This window comes from Histoplasma capsulatum, assembly GCF_000150115.1.
Source record: "Histoplasma capsulatum G186AR genomic scaffold supercont2.1, whole genome shotgun sequence".
NCBI classification, from domain to species: domain Eukaryota; kingdom Fungi; phylum Ascomycota; class Eurotiomycetes; order Onygenales; family Ajellomycetaceae; genus Histoplasma; species Histoplasma capsulatum.
In genome coordinates this window covers 3,036,023-3,053,510 of record NW_025544801.1, presented here as the reverse complement: position 1 = coordinate 3,053,510, position 17,488 = coordinate 3,036,023, and the positions used below count along the sequence as shown (strand labels likewise).

Genomic DNA, 17,488 nt, shown 5'->3' with positions numbered 1-17,488 from the left:
GCGCATATCAGTACTAGGACTGAGGATAAGTCGGAAAAGGTTGGAAAATTAAAAGACGTTTCTGTGACGAAAGGGAAGGTTTCAAGTTTGAACCTAAGAACGTTGCCCTGCCGCGAGACAACTGCTTCGCTACTGAAGTAAAATAGGAAGAGAAATAAAAAAATAAAAAAAGTCAAAATGTCGAACGATCAAAAGTCCATGCTATGCTCAATCGTGGCCTCGATCCGCAGAATCAATGAATGAATCGCCTATCGCCGGCGGAAAAGTTGCAAGACACACAAAACAACATCGTCATCGAGGATGTAGGGTGTTTTGCATGTGAAAAATTACCGCGATACACCCGCGATACGCTCGCGATACGCGGCCCTGTGATTGGCTGAGGCCGGCGCCCGTCGTTCGACTTCTCCAGGCTTGTGACCAGGAGGAGAATAATCAAGCCCGCCGTTGCATCAGCTGCGAAAGGAAAATTTGATCGGGTTTCAAAAAGGCGCCAATCAGATAGCTATAGCTACTAGTACTGTACATGTGCGGGGTGTGGTACTGTGTCCTCACGGCAAAACCCTGCTCTGAGTAATAGGAACAACAGAAGAAACAGAAGAAACAGAAGAAACGCTATCTACCAAAATGGGAATCACAAATGAGAGCAAAAACCAAAAAATATAAAATAAATACAAAACACAAATAAACACAAACACAAACATAAACACAGAAGAAACGAGATACCAACAATGGTCAGATCATGGCCCCCCACAATCCAATGCTACGCTATAGTTTCCTGCAGTAATTCCTTCCCCGATCCACCTGCCAATCACAAAGCCAGACCTCCACCACCATCCCCAGTAGCCCTGCCACACAGATGCCTGCGGAGTCACTCACCGTCGTCGCTCCCAGGGAAAACTCCCGGTCGTCCTTTGGGACCCGGTCCGAGATCTCCGCGAATGTATTCACGTACACCAGCCCGCCCAGCAGCCCTTCCCAGAAAACGATGAGGAATATTATATACACGCTGGGGATGAAGTTGAACAGCGCATGGAGGATGAGGATGCTCAGGTTAATCACCTGGAGGAAGGAGGGCAGGTAGAGATTGTGGACGCGGATGAAGGGCGTGGAGGAGCGCGATATGAAAACGCCGGTTTGGTAGATGGCGTTGTAGGCTGGGTAGAAGGCACGGAAGTGCTTGAAGGGTGTTTCTTTCAGGGGGAAGAGGAGTGTTGGGGCAACGCCTTGATTTATCGTGTATTCGGCGATGTAGACCAGGAGAAGGGGGAGCATGCTACATAAATTCAGTAGATTTAGCGAGAAGTTTGAGTTAGAAATGAAGTTATCGCGATTTGGGGGAGCGGGTCGCGGGCGCTCCCAAGGGAACCTGCCTCCCCCCATTTGATAAGCGTTTGGGAGAGACTTACAATGGAAAGAATAGAGCTTGGGCCTTTTTCAGATCCGCTCTAAATCGTGACCAGGACATATCACCCCGGCTAGCTGTCGCCTTGCCATCCTCCCGGGCGTCCGCCAAATCACGTCCGAGCAGCCCGTCCGTCTCATTTTCGCCCTCTTCCAGCCCTCTCCGCCGTGCCCGACTCCTCCCAAAAACGGCGTGTTCATCTACCTCCCCTTCCGCGTCGACTTGCTCGTAGTCGTCCAACTTCGCGACACACCTCAACGGGCCCCGGGGGAGAATCGCGAAGAAGCTCAGCAACATGATCAACGGCAACCCCGCCGAAAACAAGAGCGTGGTTTTCACGCCAAACCCAAACGTCGTGGTTGCCATCGCGTAAGCCCCCGCACCCACCAGCCCAGCCGCGCCAGTCCCGCTTCCCCACGCTGCCAGACTGAACGGTCCGTAAAAATGAGTCAGGCCCAAAAAGCTCAGCTCGCCGCCCCCGCTTGAAAAGCTGGCGAGAATTACGCCGAGCATTTTGGTTGTGATGGAGTTGCCTGTTGGGGAATTCGGTACGTAGGCCGGCGAGAGAGAGATAAGGAGCATACCGCCGGCGGATAGGGTGACGAATATCAGGATGCGGACGGAATATGGGACGGTGTGGATGAAGTAGGGCGCGCATAGTTTCGTGAAGAACGAGGGGACGACGTCAGCGAGGAGGACGGCAGCTTTGGGGACGTTGGGGCCGACGAGGTCAAGCGCCGCGGAAAGAATAATTACGTAGAGGACATTATTTATTAGCCCTGTTATTGTTGAGGGGGTTAGTAGGTCGGCTGCCTATGTTGTTATTGTCGGTGTTGTTGTTGCACGGGGCAAGCAAGCTTTCTCGGTCGTCGGGAGAATAATAGCTATCTCACTCACCAAAAAACCAGAAAGCGATACACACTCTTGTATCTACCCCATTGAATAGGGCTTGGAGCCGTCCGTAGAAGTAAGGCCACGAGGAAGATGGCGCACCGGGGAGTGGGAGCATTGCACCACAAGGTTGTCGGGGGTTCAGGCATAGGATAGCTTCATGGGAGTCGAGGCGAAAAAATGGTTGGCGGTAGCAAAGAGAATTTAGGTTGTGGAACGGAAGGCAAATTGCCCAACAGGTGACAACGAGGTTATATTGTCGAGAAGTAGCTTACCTCCCATAGATCCAAATCCATGGGTGTTTGGCGTGCAAGTTGCTATCGGTCGTTGTATTTCAACCAGATGTTGCATCTGGACGTCATCCACTGACAGGGTTGGATGCAGGTATTGCTTGGCAACATTTAGCCTACTGCTAAACCTATTTCGGAAAGCCGGTTTTCAGCCGGAAAAACTTTCGGCGTGGGTTCGAATCCAAACCATGGCGCTGGTTGAGCACAATGCTCAAAGTTGATCATGGTTCAAACATTGCCACGTTCAACTACGGTGTGATTGAAAACTCACCATTCCCCCGCAATTCTCAGCTTGTGCCTCAGGGGGTGTTTTCTATGTTTCTCACAGAGTATCAATAAGATGATTGTTGAAAGTTGATAGCTATATTTTAAAATCACCGCTAAACGAACTGTCCTCTTTTAAAGGGGTCGCTTTTCTCTATTTCCCACTCAAGCTGTAACCGTTAACTCTAATCCCTTAAATTCCCCTAACTTTGTCAAGTGATATGGGCTCAAGTGTAATTAATAATGTTGAAAGTAAGTGAATTTTAAATAGGGTAAAATCATTCAATCTTCAGTTAAACATGCCTAGGTGACTACGTAGCGTAGGCTCAAGTAGGATCCTATCAAAAGTTTTGAAATGCGCTAAAAATTTAAGCTGTGCTATTGTTGCCATTTTCAAGGATCTTCATTCCCAAGCACTTTAAGATTTGAGCTATCTTTGTTACAGGCATTAATCCCTTTAAGCACTCAGACGCCATTCTTGTTTAGAAGTGGAATGGGAAATACTTTACAGATCTGTAGACTGCGTATGAATTCACAGCTTGACTTCTTAGCATTTAGGAATCAAATCTTTAGAGTGGATCCTCTGTAAGCGTATTGCAGTTAAAAATAGTTCAAAATTCCTGAGTATTATTGCTAAGAAATATTGAGCCCTTTGTTCTACTGCACTCCCAGCTCGAAGTTTGAACGAGTTCAAACTTTCTTGGCAAACATATCGTGGTTAGAAAAAAGTTGAACGTGGGCAGAAATAGACTGCTCCATGGAACTCTGATAAGATATAGTTTGAGTTTAGTTCCTTTTCAATCTTATTTAAAACCTTGTAATTCTATGAGATTGTCATTATATTTTTTTTATTAGATGAAGCGAAGCGAAGTCTCTAAAAATCATGCAAAACTTCAGAGAGAGCGAAGCTCAAAAGTTCCTTCATTTTGTGACTGAAATAATTGAATATTAATGTGTGCAAAAATGTAGTTAGAATCTCAATGATTTCATTAGTATAGAGGAGATTTTTAACATCTCTGATTGATTTGAATGCCAATCTTCATTTTCTATTTATACGGTGGAGACTTTACTTTGACACTAATTCATAATTGGATTAAATACTCCCCCTCTCTTATCCCTGAATTGATATCCGATCGGTTGCTAATAGAATAGAGAATGCTAGCTACTCATCTATCTACCAATTCTAGCTTACTAGCTGGGTACCTGCTACCTCATGTGCATATCTATCTACTGGTAACTGAACTGAACTACTTGAATAAATGACATTCGCTAATGACATCTATTGACGACTTCTAGTAATAACATCCGCTAATGATATGATATATCTAGCGATAATATCTAGTGATAATATATCGAGCAATTATATTTGTTGATGATATATATAATATCTCAGAGCGTGGCTTCAAGTTTGTTGAGCTCATTGCTCCGTTCTACTTCAGCTGCATGTTTCATAAAGCTTTTGCGGTAGAGTGTTATGTCTAAGTTTTTCAACCCTTTTGAGGAATTAAAGATAGTTTCATCTCTAGGATTTAGAGGTTAATTCGCCTAACCCCAGTAGAGGAGTAATAGAGGAAGACTGCCACTACTAATAATTCTGATACAAGATAATATGAATAATGCGCAAAATAAATTTCAATATTTTGTTTCATTTTCTCTTCAATCTATAGTATTTACGTGGTCATACTGTAGTATATCATGGCTATTAAAAATGAGCAGTAGTTGTCTCAAAGCCTTTTCCTTTTAAAAGCTATAGCTTCGTATTTTACACGTTGTTTTAGATATAAAATAAATATTTAAAATAGATTTCTTATCTATTTTTTTCTAATTATATTCAAGTTGGTTTTTTTTTTGACGTAGTCAAATGACTTTGGACTGATACTATATTTACTCTATACTAGAAACTATAAATATAGTAACTGATATATAGAGGGAAAAAATTAAAATGAAACACCGTGAATAGGATAAACAGAAGACGTAGACAGAGTCATTTGAGCAAAGTGAAACTTGAAGAGAAATCCTTGAAAATATAAAAATGTAATATTTATATACTTGAGAAACAGACAGATTTATAAATGTAGAATAGAAAGAAGGCGCAAGCTCATGTCAACTTAAAATGCCGAAACCAAGGAAATCATTTACCGACAACCATTTAGGAGTTGTGCTCAGCTTGGATCCTGGTCCACGGAAATCATCGCGGTTTCAACCATGGTCCAACCTTTCATCAAGGGCGAAATATATTACATCAGCTACAAAAGCGTCAATATCTATAGAAGTGCTTCCGCAACATCGGAAGGCCCGGTGCGGCTTGTATGTACATGTATATATACTGGACAGTCCCCCTCGTGCCATCGGTATAACCAACTCCGTAAGATTTAACAATGTGAGGAAGAGGGTAGGATTTCTCATAGCAGAGTATACTGAGACTCGTAACTAATGTTCTTGGCTCCTTAAAAGGCTAGGTGTTTTATTGAGCACTGCCTATCCTCGTTCGCCCACTTTCCGATGTTCAGACAACACGGCCTTGGAGGGGATATTTACGAAGTTCGCGCGCTATAAGCACTTGAGTGTTAAACAAGGAAGGTAAGGAAAGATCAGGAATTGCCGCCACACTTCAATCGCATTTTGCGACGCGCACATACCCTAATCATTAGGGTTGCAGATCGATGAAGATCAATTCGTTCTTTCTTAACTAGTTAGCCCTTGAGAGTCGAATTGTCGAGACGTTTGTCTTATACCACGATGTCCACAGACCTAATCCACATCAACAATCACAGTGTTGCCTTATCATCAGCAGCTGTTGGTTTTATTCTCACATGTGGACTGCATGATAGTTCTTGTGAGATCAGGTTCAAGTTCCAAAGAATGGAAAGTGCTGTGAATATACTCAACCGTTTGGATCTTCCCCAGTCTTCTAGGTTATTGAGTAGCAGACTGGAGCCTCATATTCTCCTTGTGTGGAAAATGAAAAGATAACTACTGCCGCTTTTTGTTTATTCTGATAATTCCGGGATGGAGGCCCTGATAAAGAAGTTGTTTCAAGCCGATTGCAAAAGCAGCAACATTTTCTCAGGAATTGGAGGGCTGCATATTGCGTAGAATTTCTTGAGGTCACGGCCCACCATCAGCCAGTGATGTGCTCCATAAATCAACTCAAACTCCCTGGCAAGAAAGTTTGGACAAAGCTATCCAGCAAGCCAATCAAGCTTGGCTCCCCTAGTTATGTAACCTGGTTTGCATCCGTGTGTTGCTCGTGTCTCCTGCTGCTGTTCCACGGTAGGATGGGATCCGTAGTTCTCCCTTGGGCCTGGGGTTGCCTGATCCAAAACTTTATCTACAACGCTCTCGCAAATTATTCCCACCTAGGTTATTGAGTTGGTTGGGAATATTTTCGGCTGCCCCAGAGTTACGTTAAGCGTCTATTTTTAATCCGTGGGCCGCGTTAAATCATAAGACGGAGAGCTGGACGACCGCTGGGGTGCACCCGCGATTTTAGAGGCGGGTCATTCCGAGTCGTTAGTGAAGGGACAACGACCATCTCAATCAAAGCCATTTCCAGGTTCGTGGTGGTGATAATTACCGTATTGAGCCGACGTAAGGGAGGGCAAGAGGTGTAGTTAGATGTAATTTCATTTTGCTGTTATTATTATGACTGCGAGCAACTTTTTCAAGGCGGCGCCTGGAAGATCGTCAACTGCAGCCCAGCGTCACAGGGAACCCTTTCACTCTGCTCGGCATGGGGGAGGGGGATTGTGGCACCATATGTCGCTCATTGCTTTTTTTAACCCCACCGTCATTATTGCGGTAACGGTGGCTTCTGACTTGTCCGCAGATACCTCAGCCGGTTTTCACGGCTAGTCAATTGTTGGCTCCTCGGATTACAAGGATGGGGCCTGGACACGTTAGCCGGTAGGCTACTGCTGGGTCCCACCGCCCGCGAAAATTGAGGATGCACGCCCTGATGGCTGGAGGCTGTCGCATGCTTGGGCTCCAACTTTTTCTTTTTCCTTTTGCTTTGGCCTTTGGCGCTGGTGGAAGGGAAGTGCAGCGTCTAAGAAAAGAAGTAATCTGCCGCTAACCCTCATCATCATAGTTTCTTTTTCGTTTTTCACTTCCTTTCTTCCCTCATCGCCTTCCATGAAACTCTCCTACCACCGTTCGCTGTTTCACACCGTACTCAGCCAACAAAGCTCTCTGTCAGCCACACGCTTCCCTCCCTTTTTTGCCATTTCTTTCTTTCAACAATACTATACCACAAGCAAATCATTTGGTCGTCAGAATTTTTGATGTTCCTGTTCTATCCCCCTTCAACCCTAGAGCCCTCGCTTTTCAACAACAGGATTGCCTAAAGGTAGAAGAATATGGATGAAATCCCAACAATGGACCCCCAGCATCCACTCCACCAACCGTTCACTCGCAAATCGACATTCGGGGCTATTCTACAAGAATCCGGACCCGTGCCGTTGCCTCCACGGTTATACGGACCGGGCTCGCTGCCGACAACTAGAAGGTCCCAAGGAACCTACGATCCACTAGGACGACGAGAAAATGAACTCTCGCCAGCAGCACCCCCAGGACCACCTCGGTCGTCCCTGATCTATCCACCTCATGCTTACCATCACGAAATCATCCGCCATGGGAAACCATCCCCACCCCCGGGCCCCTTCGCGTCCATGCATCCCGAGCCCACGCCAAGCTTCCATTCGCGACATTCGAGTCGCGGTTCTGTTATGAAAAGTGGTGAAGGAGTGAAGGAGCCAGGCAACGCCCTATATCGTGAAGGTAAGGGAAATATTTCAAGACCCATAGATTAGTACCAGTGATAGTGTAGATCTGTGGGTTCCCATCTTGTCGTGTTTCCCGAACATTGCGAGGTGATATGCATTGAGATACAAATATCTTCGTTGGGGTGTTTCTCGAACCCTGTTACAGCGGCCGGGACAGCAACAAACCCGCCAAGCTGCGGGCCTGCATTGAGACTCTTCTTTGCTTGAGTCCACGCCCCACGCGCCATGAGCAGACAGAGCCCAGCTCCAACCGGCTGGCAACAAAGCAGGTTGCCAAGTTCCCGAGTCCCCAAGTTTCCCTCACCCAGCTTCCGGTCTGTCTGAAGTTATCCATGGATACCTCAGGCCAGACCCCTGCTGTCCCGTGCCCGGCTTACCTAATGACCCTGGATCGGCTGCAGTGCTGCGCCGGACGGGAACGCTAGCCTGATCCGGGCTAGGGCCTCGGCACTGCCCAGCCGAACCAGTCCCGTGACCCGCCCCATTCCCCAGCAACCTTGGAACCTTGGGCTCTGCAGAGCCGCGTCCTGTCCGCACATGCTGACACTTTGGTTTGTTCTCCCACAGCACGTCAACCTCATCCACCACCACCTGCACCGCCCACCATGTCGTCGCGGGACATGTCGCATCCCTCGCAGCCCTACGAGCAGGCAAGGCGACGGTCTCTGGGCAGCAATGACAGTTCTCCTGTCCATCCTGGTGAGCAACCACCCCTGTTTTCTCCTTGGCGTAAGCTCTCTGTGAAATGCTCGCCCCTGGTGATTGCGCCAGACTCGCGTTATAACGATGTACAAAACTTAAGTTGGAATAATTATACACTATCGCCTCTATTGTGGAAGAATGGCTCTTCCTAAAAAACTATCCTACCGTGTTTGACTGTTATGATGTTCCCTAGACAGAGCTTGCTAACTAGAAACCTTAAAAAAGCCTCAGGGCAGGTTGACCACCCCAGCGTTCAGCAACCGCCTCCACCCCCTTCGTCCTACAATAGTCGCCAGATGCCTCCTCCATCTCCTCCCCAGCACTACCACTCGCGTGGAGGCCCCATTCCAGCCGCCCCTCCTCCCCAACCGCCCTCCTTCGCTCCACGTGAACCCCCCCAACCATCCGCACACCGCCCGGGTAGCAGCATGTCGATATCGTCAATGTTAGGGACTGATTCAGATCGCCCAACTCGGGATAGCGGCCCTTCCTCCCTCTATGGCCGATCCGCCATATCTTCTATTCCATCCGGCTCACATGGACCGCCACAGGGAGCAATGTCGCCCCCATCCGCCACTTCAAGACAACCACAGCCATCCTCTGATTTCCCTCCCTTGAGACGTTCTCACACTCCAGAGAGGGCTCTATTTTCAAAACCGCAACCCCCTCGCCCGTACCGCTCGAGCTCGGGAAGCGCGCCACAAAGCCAACCCCACCCTCCTGATGATACCTTGCGTTTTGGGGGCGTTCCTCGGTCCCTTGGCACGGCCTCGGTATACGGAGACAAGCCACATACAACCCAAACAGGCCCCTCTGGGCACTTTGCGATGTCCTCGTATAACAACGGCCGGCGTGGTAGCATAAATGGACCGATCCAACGGCCTAGCAGCCAGCCGCACCAAGAAGAGCCTGCATCGAGGAGACCCTTATTCAGCCCTGGGCCAAGACCATCAGGTCCCAACTTTGGAGAAAGCCCAACAGAAGCTGGATCACAACGTGCAGCACCTGGATATCCAGGGTCAGAAACAGCGTCTCATGCGCAACAAAGATATGGTATTCAGCACCAAGAACGGCTTGGCCCTACAGATCCGGGGGCCCGTGAACAAGAACACAACACCAGATTACCTCAGGACATGCAACAGCAACAGGCACGATTCGGACCGCATTTTGGAGAACGGGAACCGGAGGGGCCCCCGCGGCGCACGTGGGATTCAGGCGGAATCCAACGCTTGTCTCCTGAAACAGCTCGACATCCCGTTAGCAACGAATTCGGCGGTCTGCAGAGCTACGCAAAATCTCATGAATCGCAGTTGTCCGGGCCTCGATCAACGCCTGGGTCGCATTTGCAACATCACCAACAACGGCCTGAGCCTTTGCAACATAATGATTCAGTGGGAGGCTCAAACCTGGGCAAGTTTCAACAACCTTCGCGCATTTTCTCTCCAACTCCTGGATCAAGCTCCCAACGACCTTTCGGTGGCATGGGCGAAGACCAGAAACGTAAGGACAGTGACGAACCCTTTCAACACCGTAGTCTCCTTAACATTAACGCGGAGAATAAGCGAGAAGGAAGGTCGTCACCACTTCCCCAAGCGGTTCAAGGTGCACAGGCTCAGATAATCGGTCCAGCTGAAGAGGCCGGTATCAAGAGCGAACTTGGCCGTGTATTTTCCGGAATTGGGAGTGGTGTCGGTGTTTCTGCTGCTGGACATCCGGGAAGTGGACCCCCCACACCTATGACCTCGAGCCCCTTTAAGCGGGATGCTATAGTTGCACGTTCAACTGGGGGAGAGATGAAAGAGCCCGCGGCGAAACCAGCCCGAGCTAGCGTTTCTGGACCTCCACGACGTGGTCGAAAACCCAAAGACGATGATGCAAAAGGTGAGGGCGAAAGCAGTGTTGGACCCTGGGGTGGAGGGACGACCCGTGGTCGAAGGCCGAGACATGTCCACCATCACCATCACCATGGCCATCAGTAAGTTTTTTGATATCTATGTTCTTTCTTTGCTTTCCCATTTTTTTCCCGGCTCTTTTCTGACTAACTTTCTGCAGTCACCATCACAGACATAAGCCAGACGATGAGGCTCCAGGATCTATTGCCGTACAAAACACCATTCCGCCGACTGGCGTGGCCAATTTTCAGCGATCACCTATTCTCCCTGAAAGTGGTGTTGTTTCCTCCCCCAATGTTGGTCCACATCACCACCATCATCACCATCACCACCACCATCACCACGTGCCACGGCCCACCAATGGTGGTGTCCCGCCCTCCACTTCAACCCCTGCCGCCCCCATACGCGAATACAGTACAGTTGTCAATCTGCAACCGCTTCTACGAAGTGTTGCACATCGTCCCAGGTATCATCTCGGTTCGACGCTGTACGCCCCCAAGATCGGAATACCTACATCCAGGGCATCCCCAGAAAGTTCAAAATTTGGATACGTGAGTACACCAGTCCCTATTCCGCGGTTTGAAGGCAAGGAGAATTGCACGTATACGATACGCGTCCCACGGTTCCGCATCGACGCAAGCCACCGAGAAGAGATCTGCGCGCGACGAGCGCTCTGGGGCACAGGTGTGTATACAGATGACTCTGATCCCGTGGCAGCAGCAATACATTCTGGATTTATCCGCGGCGAATGGGGAGAGGATGTGGACGTGTCCCTGCTAGACCTGGAGATCAAGGAGGAACATCAACATGCACCCAATGGCAAGAACAGCACCGCCTCTACATTTCACAAAGTCTCTTCCCTGGATGAATCGCCAACCAAAGGCCCCACAACTGCTACTCCCAAACCCGTCGACGAAGTCGAACCAACAGCGAACCCCACCGCCAAATCCAAATCCAAACCCAAACCCAGAACCCCACCTCTCCCACCCCCCAACAAGGATCTCCACATCACCCTCTTAATCCTACCCACCCTCGAGCGCTACGACTCAACCGTGATGTACGGCCTCAAGTCGCGCGCGTGGGGAGATAACCATGACGGGATGAGTTTCAAAGTTGAACGGATTGACTGGGTGGATGAGGGGGGCTCGAAGGGGGAGGAGCGCGGTGGTGAAGCAAGAAGGAAGCGGCTGAGGAACATGATGCGGTCCGGGAGGATCTGTACGCCAGATGGGTTGAAGGGAAGGGGTGGAGTGGAGTTGCGGAATGGGACGAAGGTTGGGGGGTTGGGCATGGGAGTGGGAGTGGGAGCGGGAGTGGGCATGGGCATGGAAGGGGGAGAAGGGGGAAGAGGATCTACTGCTGTAGAGCCTGTGTCGTGACTCGTGAGGTCTGGTGCTGGGTGATTTGTAGCATACCATTATTTCTTTGACACTCTTCCTCTTCTTCGTCTGTAGTATTCTATTGTGTGCTTTTACTTCTCTTTTTCTTGATTGTTCATTTTTCTTTCTCCCTTTTATCTTCGGCTTCTGTTCCTTACTCTTTGTCTTGTGAGGTTTTTTGTGTTTATTTTGCTTTTGATATTGGATCAAGCAGCGGTTGTCGTTATCTGATTGGTTGTATAGGTGTTTTAAATCTGACTGGCTAAGGCGTCTGATTTTCTTCCAACTTATCTAGATCCTTGGCTGTGGAAAACAGCGATCAGGAGGACTTTTCATCTGATACAGCTAGCGGGGCATCACCCTTTGGCCCGGGACCAGGGGCGTTATCGGAGGAGTTCCTAGTGCTTAGCGCTGTCACACTGTCCATAGCCTAATTCCCGATATACGCAGCGTAACTGTCTGATAGAATTTTTGTTTGCCATGTCGTCTGCCTCATGTGACCTCGCTCCAAACAGCCTCGGCACTCGGTGATTTCCTGGGGATCCGGTGGTGGAGGATCGCGACAAGGACGAATGGCCCATGGGCCATGTGGATGGCGAATTTGTGCCGGAGTGGATGTCGTAGAGATGCGGCCATGGGCGTTGGGAGGAAATAGGCAGTATGCAGAAGAACTACGCGGCTCCTTGTATGGCTGGCAGGGTCACTCACTTTGCTCCATCGAGCCGAGGAACATCTGCCAGCCAAACTAACTTTGCTTCCTCTCGAGTCAAAACGGCCCAACTCGCCCGCTGTATATCCACCGTTTCTACATCCCTTTATATCCTTCTTATCTGCTCCTCCTCCCCTCAACGTCGTCGCTAGTCTCAAGAGGGATGTTCCCTGCTGCTGCTCGTGGCCGTCTTGCTGTTCTAGGACGTGCTACATCTACCCTAGGCCCAGCCCGTACCACGGTTCGTTTCGCCTGTGCTCCTCTATGTACTTTGATTCACTGTTTTGCATGATCGTGGAGTCGCCATAGCTTGTTGTCTAGCTCACATGTATGCGATCTAGTCTCTCACAATGGCCCCTCGCCGCGCCAACTCGTCTTCGTCTGTTCCTCAAGGTACATCTACACGCATACCCCTGCCCCCTCATATGTTTTCGGACCTGTGAAGAGAGAGAGGAAAGAAAATGCACCAGGGATTTCTTCAAGCGTCTAATTGGTCTTGTGGCTTACTTTTGGATTGCTTTGCTCTGGTATAGGGTACAAAGAGGATCTATCCAAGGGGAAGATGCTCCGGTTCGAGGCTTCCCTCCCGAAACTCCCGGTTCCAGCCCTGGAAGAAACCGGCAGACGATACCTCAAATCAGTCCATCCGCTTCTCACCGAGTCGGAATTCCAAAAGACCTCAAAGGCCGTCGAGGACTTCGTTAAACCAGGTGGTGAGGGAGAACCTCTCCAACGGCGGTTACTAGCCCGCGCTGCTGACCCCCGGCATGCGAATTGGCTCTACGACTGGTGGAACGAAACCGCGTATCTCGCCTACCGTGACCCCGTCGTGCCATATGTCAGCTACTTCTACTCCTACCGGGATGATCGCCAGCGGAGGGACCCAACAAAGCGCGCCGCTGCCATCACTACCTCCGTACTGGAGTTCAAGAAGCAGGTGGATGATGGATCCCTTGAGCCGGAGTATCTACGCAAGGAGCCAATGGCGATGAGTTCATACCAATACATGTTCAATGCCTGCCGTATCCCAGCTGCGAAGGCCGATTATCCCGTCACATATCCTGCCAAGGGAAATGAACATATTATTGTGATCCGCAAGAACCAGATATTCAAACTACAAACCCACGCCAATGGCCAGCAGCTCAATACCTCTGAGCTTCAGCAGCAGTTCGAGAAAATCTACCAAAAGGCGGAGAAAGTCCAGCCAGTTGGTGTGCTTACCTCCGCTAATCGAGACTTCTGGACCAACGCCAGAGCAAATCTCATCAAAACCAGCGCCGCCAACGAGGCTGCGTTGGAGATCATCCAAAGCGCATCATTCACTGTCTGCCTAGATGATGCCTCGCCCGTCACACTGGAAGAGCGCGCACACAGTTACTGGCACGGTGACGGCTGCAACCGCTGGTTCGACAAGCCCCTCCAGTTCATCGTCAACGAGAACGGCACCGCCGGCTTCATGGGCGAGCACAGCATGATGGATGGCACCCCAACCCACCGCCTCAACGACTACGTCAACTACATGATCTTCAACAACCGCCTCGACTACTCCAACCCAGAAATCCGCTCCACCCTCCCGGACCCACAGCCCATCCACTTCGAGCTCAACAAACAAGCCCTCGACGACATCGCCACAGCCAGCCACGCCTTCACCACGGTAATCGGCCAGCACGAGCTCCGCGTCCAAGCCTTCCAGGGCTACGGAAAGGGCCTGATCAAGAAATTCAAATGCAGCCCAGACGCCTACGTACAGATGGTCATCCAGCTCGCCTACTTCAAGATGTACGGCAAGAACAGACCGACCTACGAGTCCGCCTCGACGCGCAAATTCCAACTCGGCCGCACGGAGACCACCCGCTCCGTCTCCGACGAGAGCGTCGCCTTCTGCAGGTCCCACGCCGACATCAACGTGACGCGCGAACAAGTTGTGAAGAACTTCCGCGCCGCGCTCGCCGCGCATACCAAATACACTGCCGACGCGAGTGTGGGCAAGGGCGTCGACAGACACCTGTTTGGGCTGAAGAAGCTCATCGCGGACGGGGAGAATGTTCCTGCGCTCTTCCAGGACCCTGCGTATTCTTACAGCAGCACGTGGTTCATCAGCTCTAGCCAGCTGAGTTCCGAGTATTTCAATGGATATGGCTGGAGTCAGGTTGTGGATGATGGGTTTGGGATCGCGTATATGATCAATGAGAATAGGTAAGTTTTGCTTTTTCTTTTTCTTTTTTCTTTTCTTTTTTTTGGGGGGGTGGTGGGGGGTTGGGTTGGGGTTGGGGTTCCGTTCATAAATAATTTAAACTAACTCTTCCCTCTTCTTCTTTTCAGCATCCAATTCAACATCGTCTGCAAGAAACTCGGCGCGGAGCGCATGAGCTTCTACCTCAACGAGGCCGCTTGCGAGATCCGCGAGCTTCTCATGCCGGATCTCCTGGCTGAGTCGGAGAAGGCGAAGCTGTAAGAATAAAAAAGCAACCGGTCTTATTTTCTGCCTGTACGTAGGTTTGTCGCTGGGGCAGGACTTGTCTGCACGGGATAAAGGGGAACCAGAACGAAGGGGAGGGGAGGGGGGAATATTGACTGGTGCTGGGGTATGCGGAAAGGAAACGCGCTGAGTGGTATTTAACTCTTGGATGAAATGAATATGGGCTTATATACCTCGGTTTTCTTTTACGTGTACATATACCTGGATAGACATACTTCATTCCCTTTTTTTTTTTTGTTTATTTATTCAACCCTATGTTTTTTATATATTTAGTTGGTTTGATTTTCTTTTCTTCGTTGTTTAGAAGAGCTCTGTAGACAGATACAAGAAAAATTACCATTTACTTTTACTTTACTCAAGAGAAATTTCCTTTGGTGGTTTGGGCGTCTTCAATATTCCCGTCCCCGGAGATGGCTAGGTAGGACTGTCAGGCAGTACGCACAACCAGTGAACGCCTGGAATGTAGGGTTCATAGGGTTCTGGTTTCCACCTAGCTATTTTGTACCAGTCTCTTAATATATAGATATAGATATAGATATATTTCTGTGCAATTGAAAACTAAAAAAGTTTTGCGTCGGCAAATCACTTCATGCCTATGGCTTCATCCATATGGAGCCTGCGGGATAACAGAAATGCGAAATGGAAAAATGCCAAAAGTAGTACCAACAATAAATGCATTCATCATAATTGAATAAGAGAAGAGGGAAATGCGTTGGGTTGACTGGATATCCTGGGAAACGCCATACACGGATACAAAAATTAGACAGACAAGAATACATACAAAAAAAAAGTCTGTAGCAGCAATAAATATGATTTTGAATGCTGAGCCATGAAAGGCGGAATAAACTGACAAAAAGAGGAAGTGAGACCAATAGAAGATGAGAGATAATGCCCTTTTCATTCAAGCATCTATGCATCCGTCACTGGCAGGCTATGTAGTACTTACCCTGCCCGGCCAGACATGTGATGATGTACATGCAAAGGAAAAACAATCGTATTATCCCGCGCAAGCAAGATCGCTAACAGGTTACAAATTTGCAACAAACATCAACTTCATTATAAAATGGGTTTATCGTGCGGTTAACAAGGTATCAGAATCGGAAATACCCGGACCATGAGACTGAGAGCTGATGCAAATAGATAAGTGGTAGTGCTATGTGTATCCGAAACAGATTTTATTTGTTTTTCCGGGTCATAGATAAGTCCATACGAGTGTGTCGTGTGCTGGTTGTGGCTGAGGTAATTTGGGATATCGAATTGCACGCGAGTTCCAGCCATCCAGCAACATCGCTTGGCATCCGTGGAATTGGAGAAGTGGGGAGGGATTCGTATGATCAGGCAAAAATAAAACGCAATCGCGATTCAAATTGCGCATCTCAAGGTTTTTCTACATCTTCCGCAGATTGCGGTGTCTGAGATGACTCCTCTGATTCGATTCTGGCTGGTGTTGGAGGCACTGCCTCTGCATTCGATAGGCGCGAACTTGTGCTTGGTGTGTGAGCAGCTGATGAGCTTAGCTCAGCAACTTGGCGTTCTGAAATGGACATAGAGGAGTCAGTGCTAGTGCTTTTAACTTTCTTTGAAAATCATACGACTGGATGTACGTAAAACCATACCTAGCTCTCGAATCCTCACTCGCAGCATTTGATTTTCCCTTGTTAGCATCGCCGTCTCCGCTTGGTAGTAGGACGTCTCGTCACGGCTGCCATGTCGTCCACTGCCGTCTCCTCCTATTGACGACCAGTCAGCAGAGAGGATACCGGTTTCGGGCTCCACATGAGAGGGAATGGCGGGTGAATGGCCAGAACTGCGGCGTCTGGAAAGACTGGATGGAATTTGCGTTGAGGATCTGTGGGTTGGCGGAGGCGCCGGTACGGGAGGAAAAGACACGGAACGTTCAGATGTTGGAGTGGAATCGTCAACAATGGCAGTCCCTGACGCTGCAAACTGTTGTTGTTGCTGTCTCTGCAGCTGGGCTTGCTGTATCCGAATCATTTGCAGCAGTCGATTCTAGGTAGGTAAAAGAGCAATTTGTTAGCTTTCACACCATTTAAAGTGGCCGGTCAAATCTATATTATATTGTCCTCACACGTACCACCTGCGCTTCTTGCTCTTCTTCTAGCTCCTGATGTATCTCACCAAGGGATGGCGTTCTTTGGTGGTGGGGGTCACCAGTGGCGATAGTTGGGTTCCCGCCGATACTAGTTGGACTGTGGGTCCTATAAGAACTTCCAATGGATGAACGGTAATCACTACTGGACAGCTCGCCAGGGCCAGGTAAAGTCGGGTCATTTAAATTCAGATTCATGGCTACCGTGGACCGTCGTCGCTCGTGCACTCTGGTTGCATGCGGAGAACCGCGATTGGCACTGACTGAGGAACGTCTCGAGCGGTCTGTTGCATTCATGGTCGCGGCAGCTGCAAGAGATGTAGAAGAAGAACGAGGGGAGAGCGATTGGCCCGACGGGATTTCTGCCGAATTGGCAAATGTACGGGCCTGGTAAGGGGAGTGAGAGGTAGAGCGGGAGGGCGGGAGAGAGTTGATGTCGGGCGGCATGGTTAGTAATTTTATGTGATGCAAGCAATTCGCAAGGCTGGCAATTCGAATATGGTACTCCAGATACACATAAAAGAAGGCGAAAATTCCTTGAACCAAAACTCAGACTGTGCAAGAATACACAGGAGAAAGTTGGAAA

General features: G+C 49.2%; 6 protein-coding genes across 6 annotated transcripts; 4 read left to right on the top strand and 2 right to left on the bottom strand.

Moving 5' to 3' along the window:
- Nucleotides 1-640: 640 nt before the first annotated feature.
- Nucleotides 641-2,421, bottom strand: HCBG_00990 (amino acid transporter YHC3; the record flags this gene model as incomplete). Its single annotated transcript, XM_045428040.1, has 3 exons — nt 641-1,273; nt 1,407-2,181; nt 2,300-2,421. 3 exons carry the CDS (start codon nt 2,409-2,411, stop codon nt 766-768), a joined length of 1,395 nt encoding a protein of 464 aa, XP_045292015.1.
- Nucleotides 2,422-4,960: 2,539 nt separating this feature from the next.
- HCBG_00989 (uncharacterized protein) lies at nt 4,961-6,791 on the top strand (the record flags this gene model as incomplete). Its single annotated transcript, XM_045428039.1, has 5 exons — nt 4,961-5,154; nt 5,302-5,427; nt 5,888-6,086; nt 6,404-6,438; nt 6,677-6,791. 5 exons carry the CDS (start codon nt 4,961-4,963, stop codon nt 6,789-6,791), a joined length of 669 nt encoding a protein of 222 aa, XP_045292014.1.
- A 432-nt stretch (nt 6,792-7,223) lies between these two features.
- On the top strand, nt 7,224-7,658 carry HCBG_00988 (uncharacterized protein; the record flags this gene model as incomplete). The annotated part of the gene is made up of 1 exon (XM_045428038.1): nt 7,224-7,658. The coding sequence occupies one exon, from the start codon at nt 7,224-7,226 to the stop codon at nt 7,656-7,658; it is 435 nt and encodes a 144-aa protein (XP_045292013.1).
- Nucleotides 7,659-8,236: 578 nt separating this feature from the next.
- Nucleotides 8,237-11,604, top strand: HCBG_00987 (uncharacterized protein; the record flags this gene model as incomplete). The annotated part of the gene is made up of 3 exons (XM_045428037.1): nt 8,237-8,330; nt 8,559-10,308; nt 10,386-11,604. The coding sequence occupies 3 exons, from the start codon at nt 8,237-8,239 to the stop codon at nt 11,602-11,604; spliced, it is 3,063 nt and encodes a 1,020-aa protein (XP_045292012.1).
- An 821-nt stretch (nt 11,605-12,425) lies between these two features.
- On the top strand, nt 12,426-14,768 carry HCBG_00986 (carnitine acetyl transferase; the record flags this gene model as incomplete). The annotated part of the gene is made up of 4 exons (XM_045428036.1): nt 12,426-12,554; nt 12,655-12,706; nt 12,847-14,509; nt 14,636-14,768. 4 exons carry the CDS (start codon nt 12,477-12,479, stop codon nt 14,766-14,768), a joined length of 1,926 nt encoding a protein of 641 aa, XP_045292011.1.
- Nucleotides 14,769-15,373: 605 nt separating this feature from the next.
- HCBG_00985 (uncharacterized protein) lies at nt 15,374-17,465 on the bottom strand (the record flags this gene model as incomplete). Its single annotated transcript, XM_045428035.1, has 3 exons — nt 15,374-16,326; nt 16,409-16,802; nt 16,888-17,465. 3 exons carry the CDS (start codon nt 17,347-17,349, stop codon nt 16,169-16,171), a joined length of 1,014 nt encoding a protein of 337 aa, XP_045292010.1.
- Between the last annotated feature and the right edge of the window lie 23 nt (nt 17,466-17,488).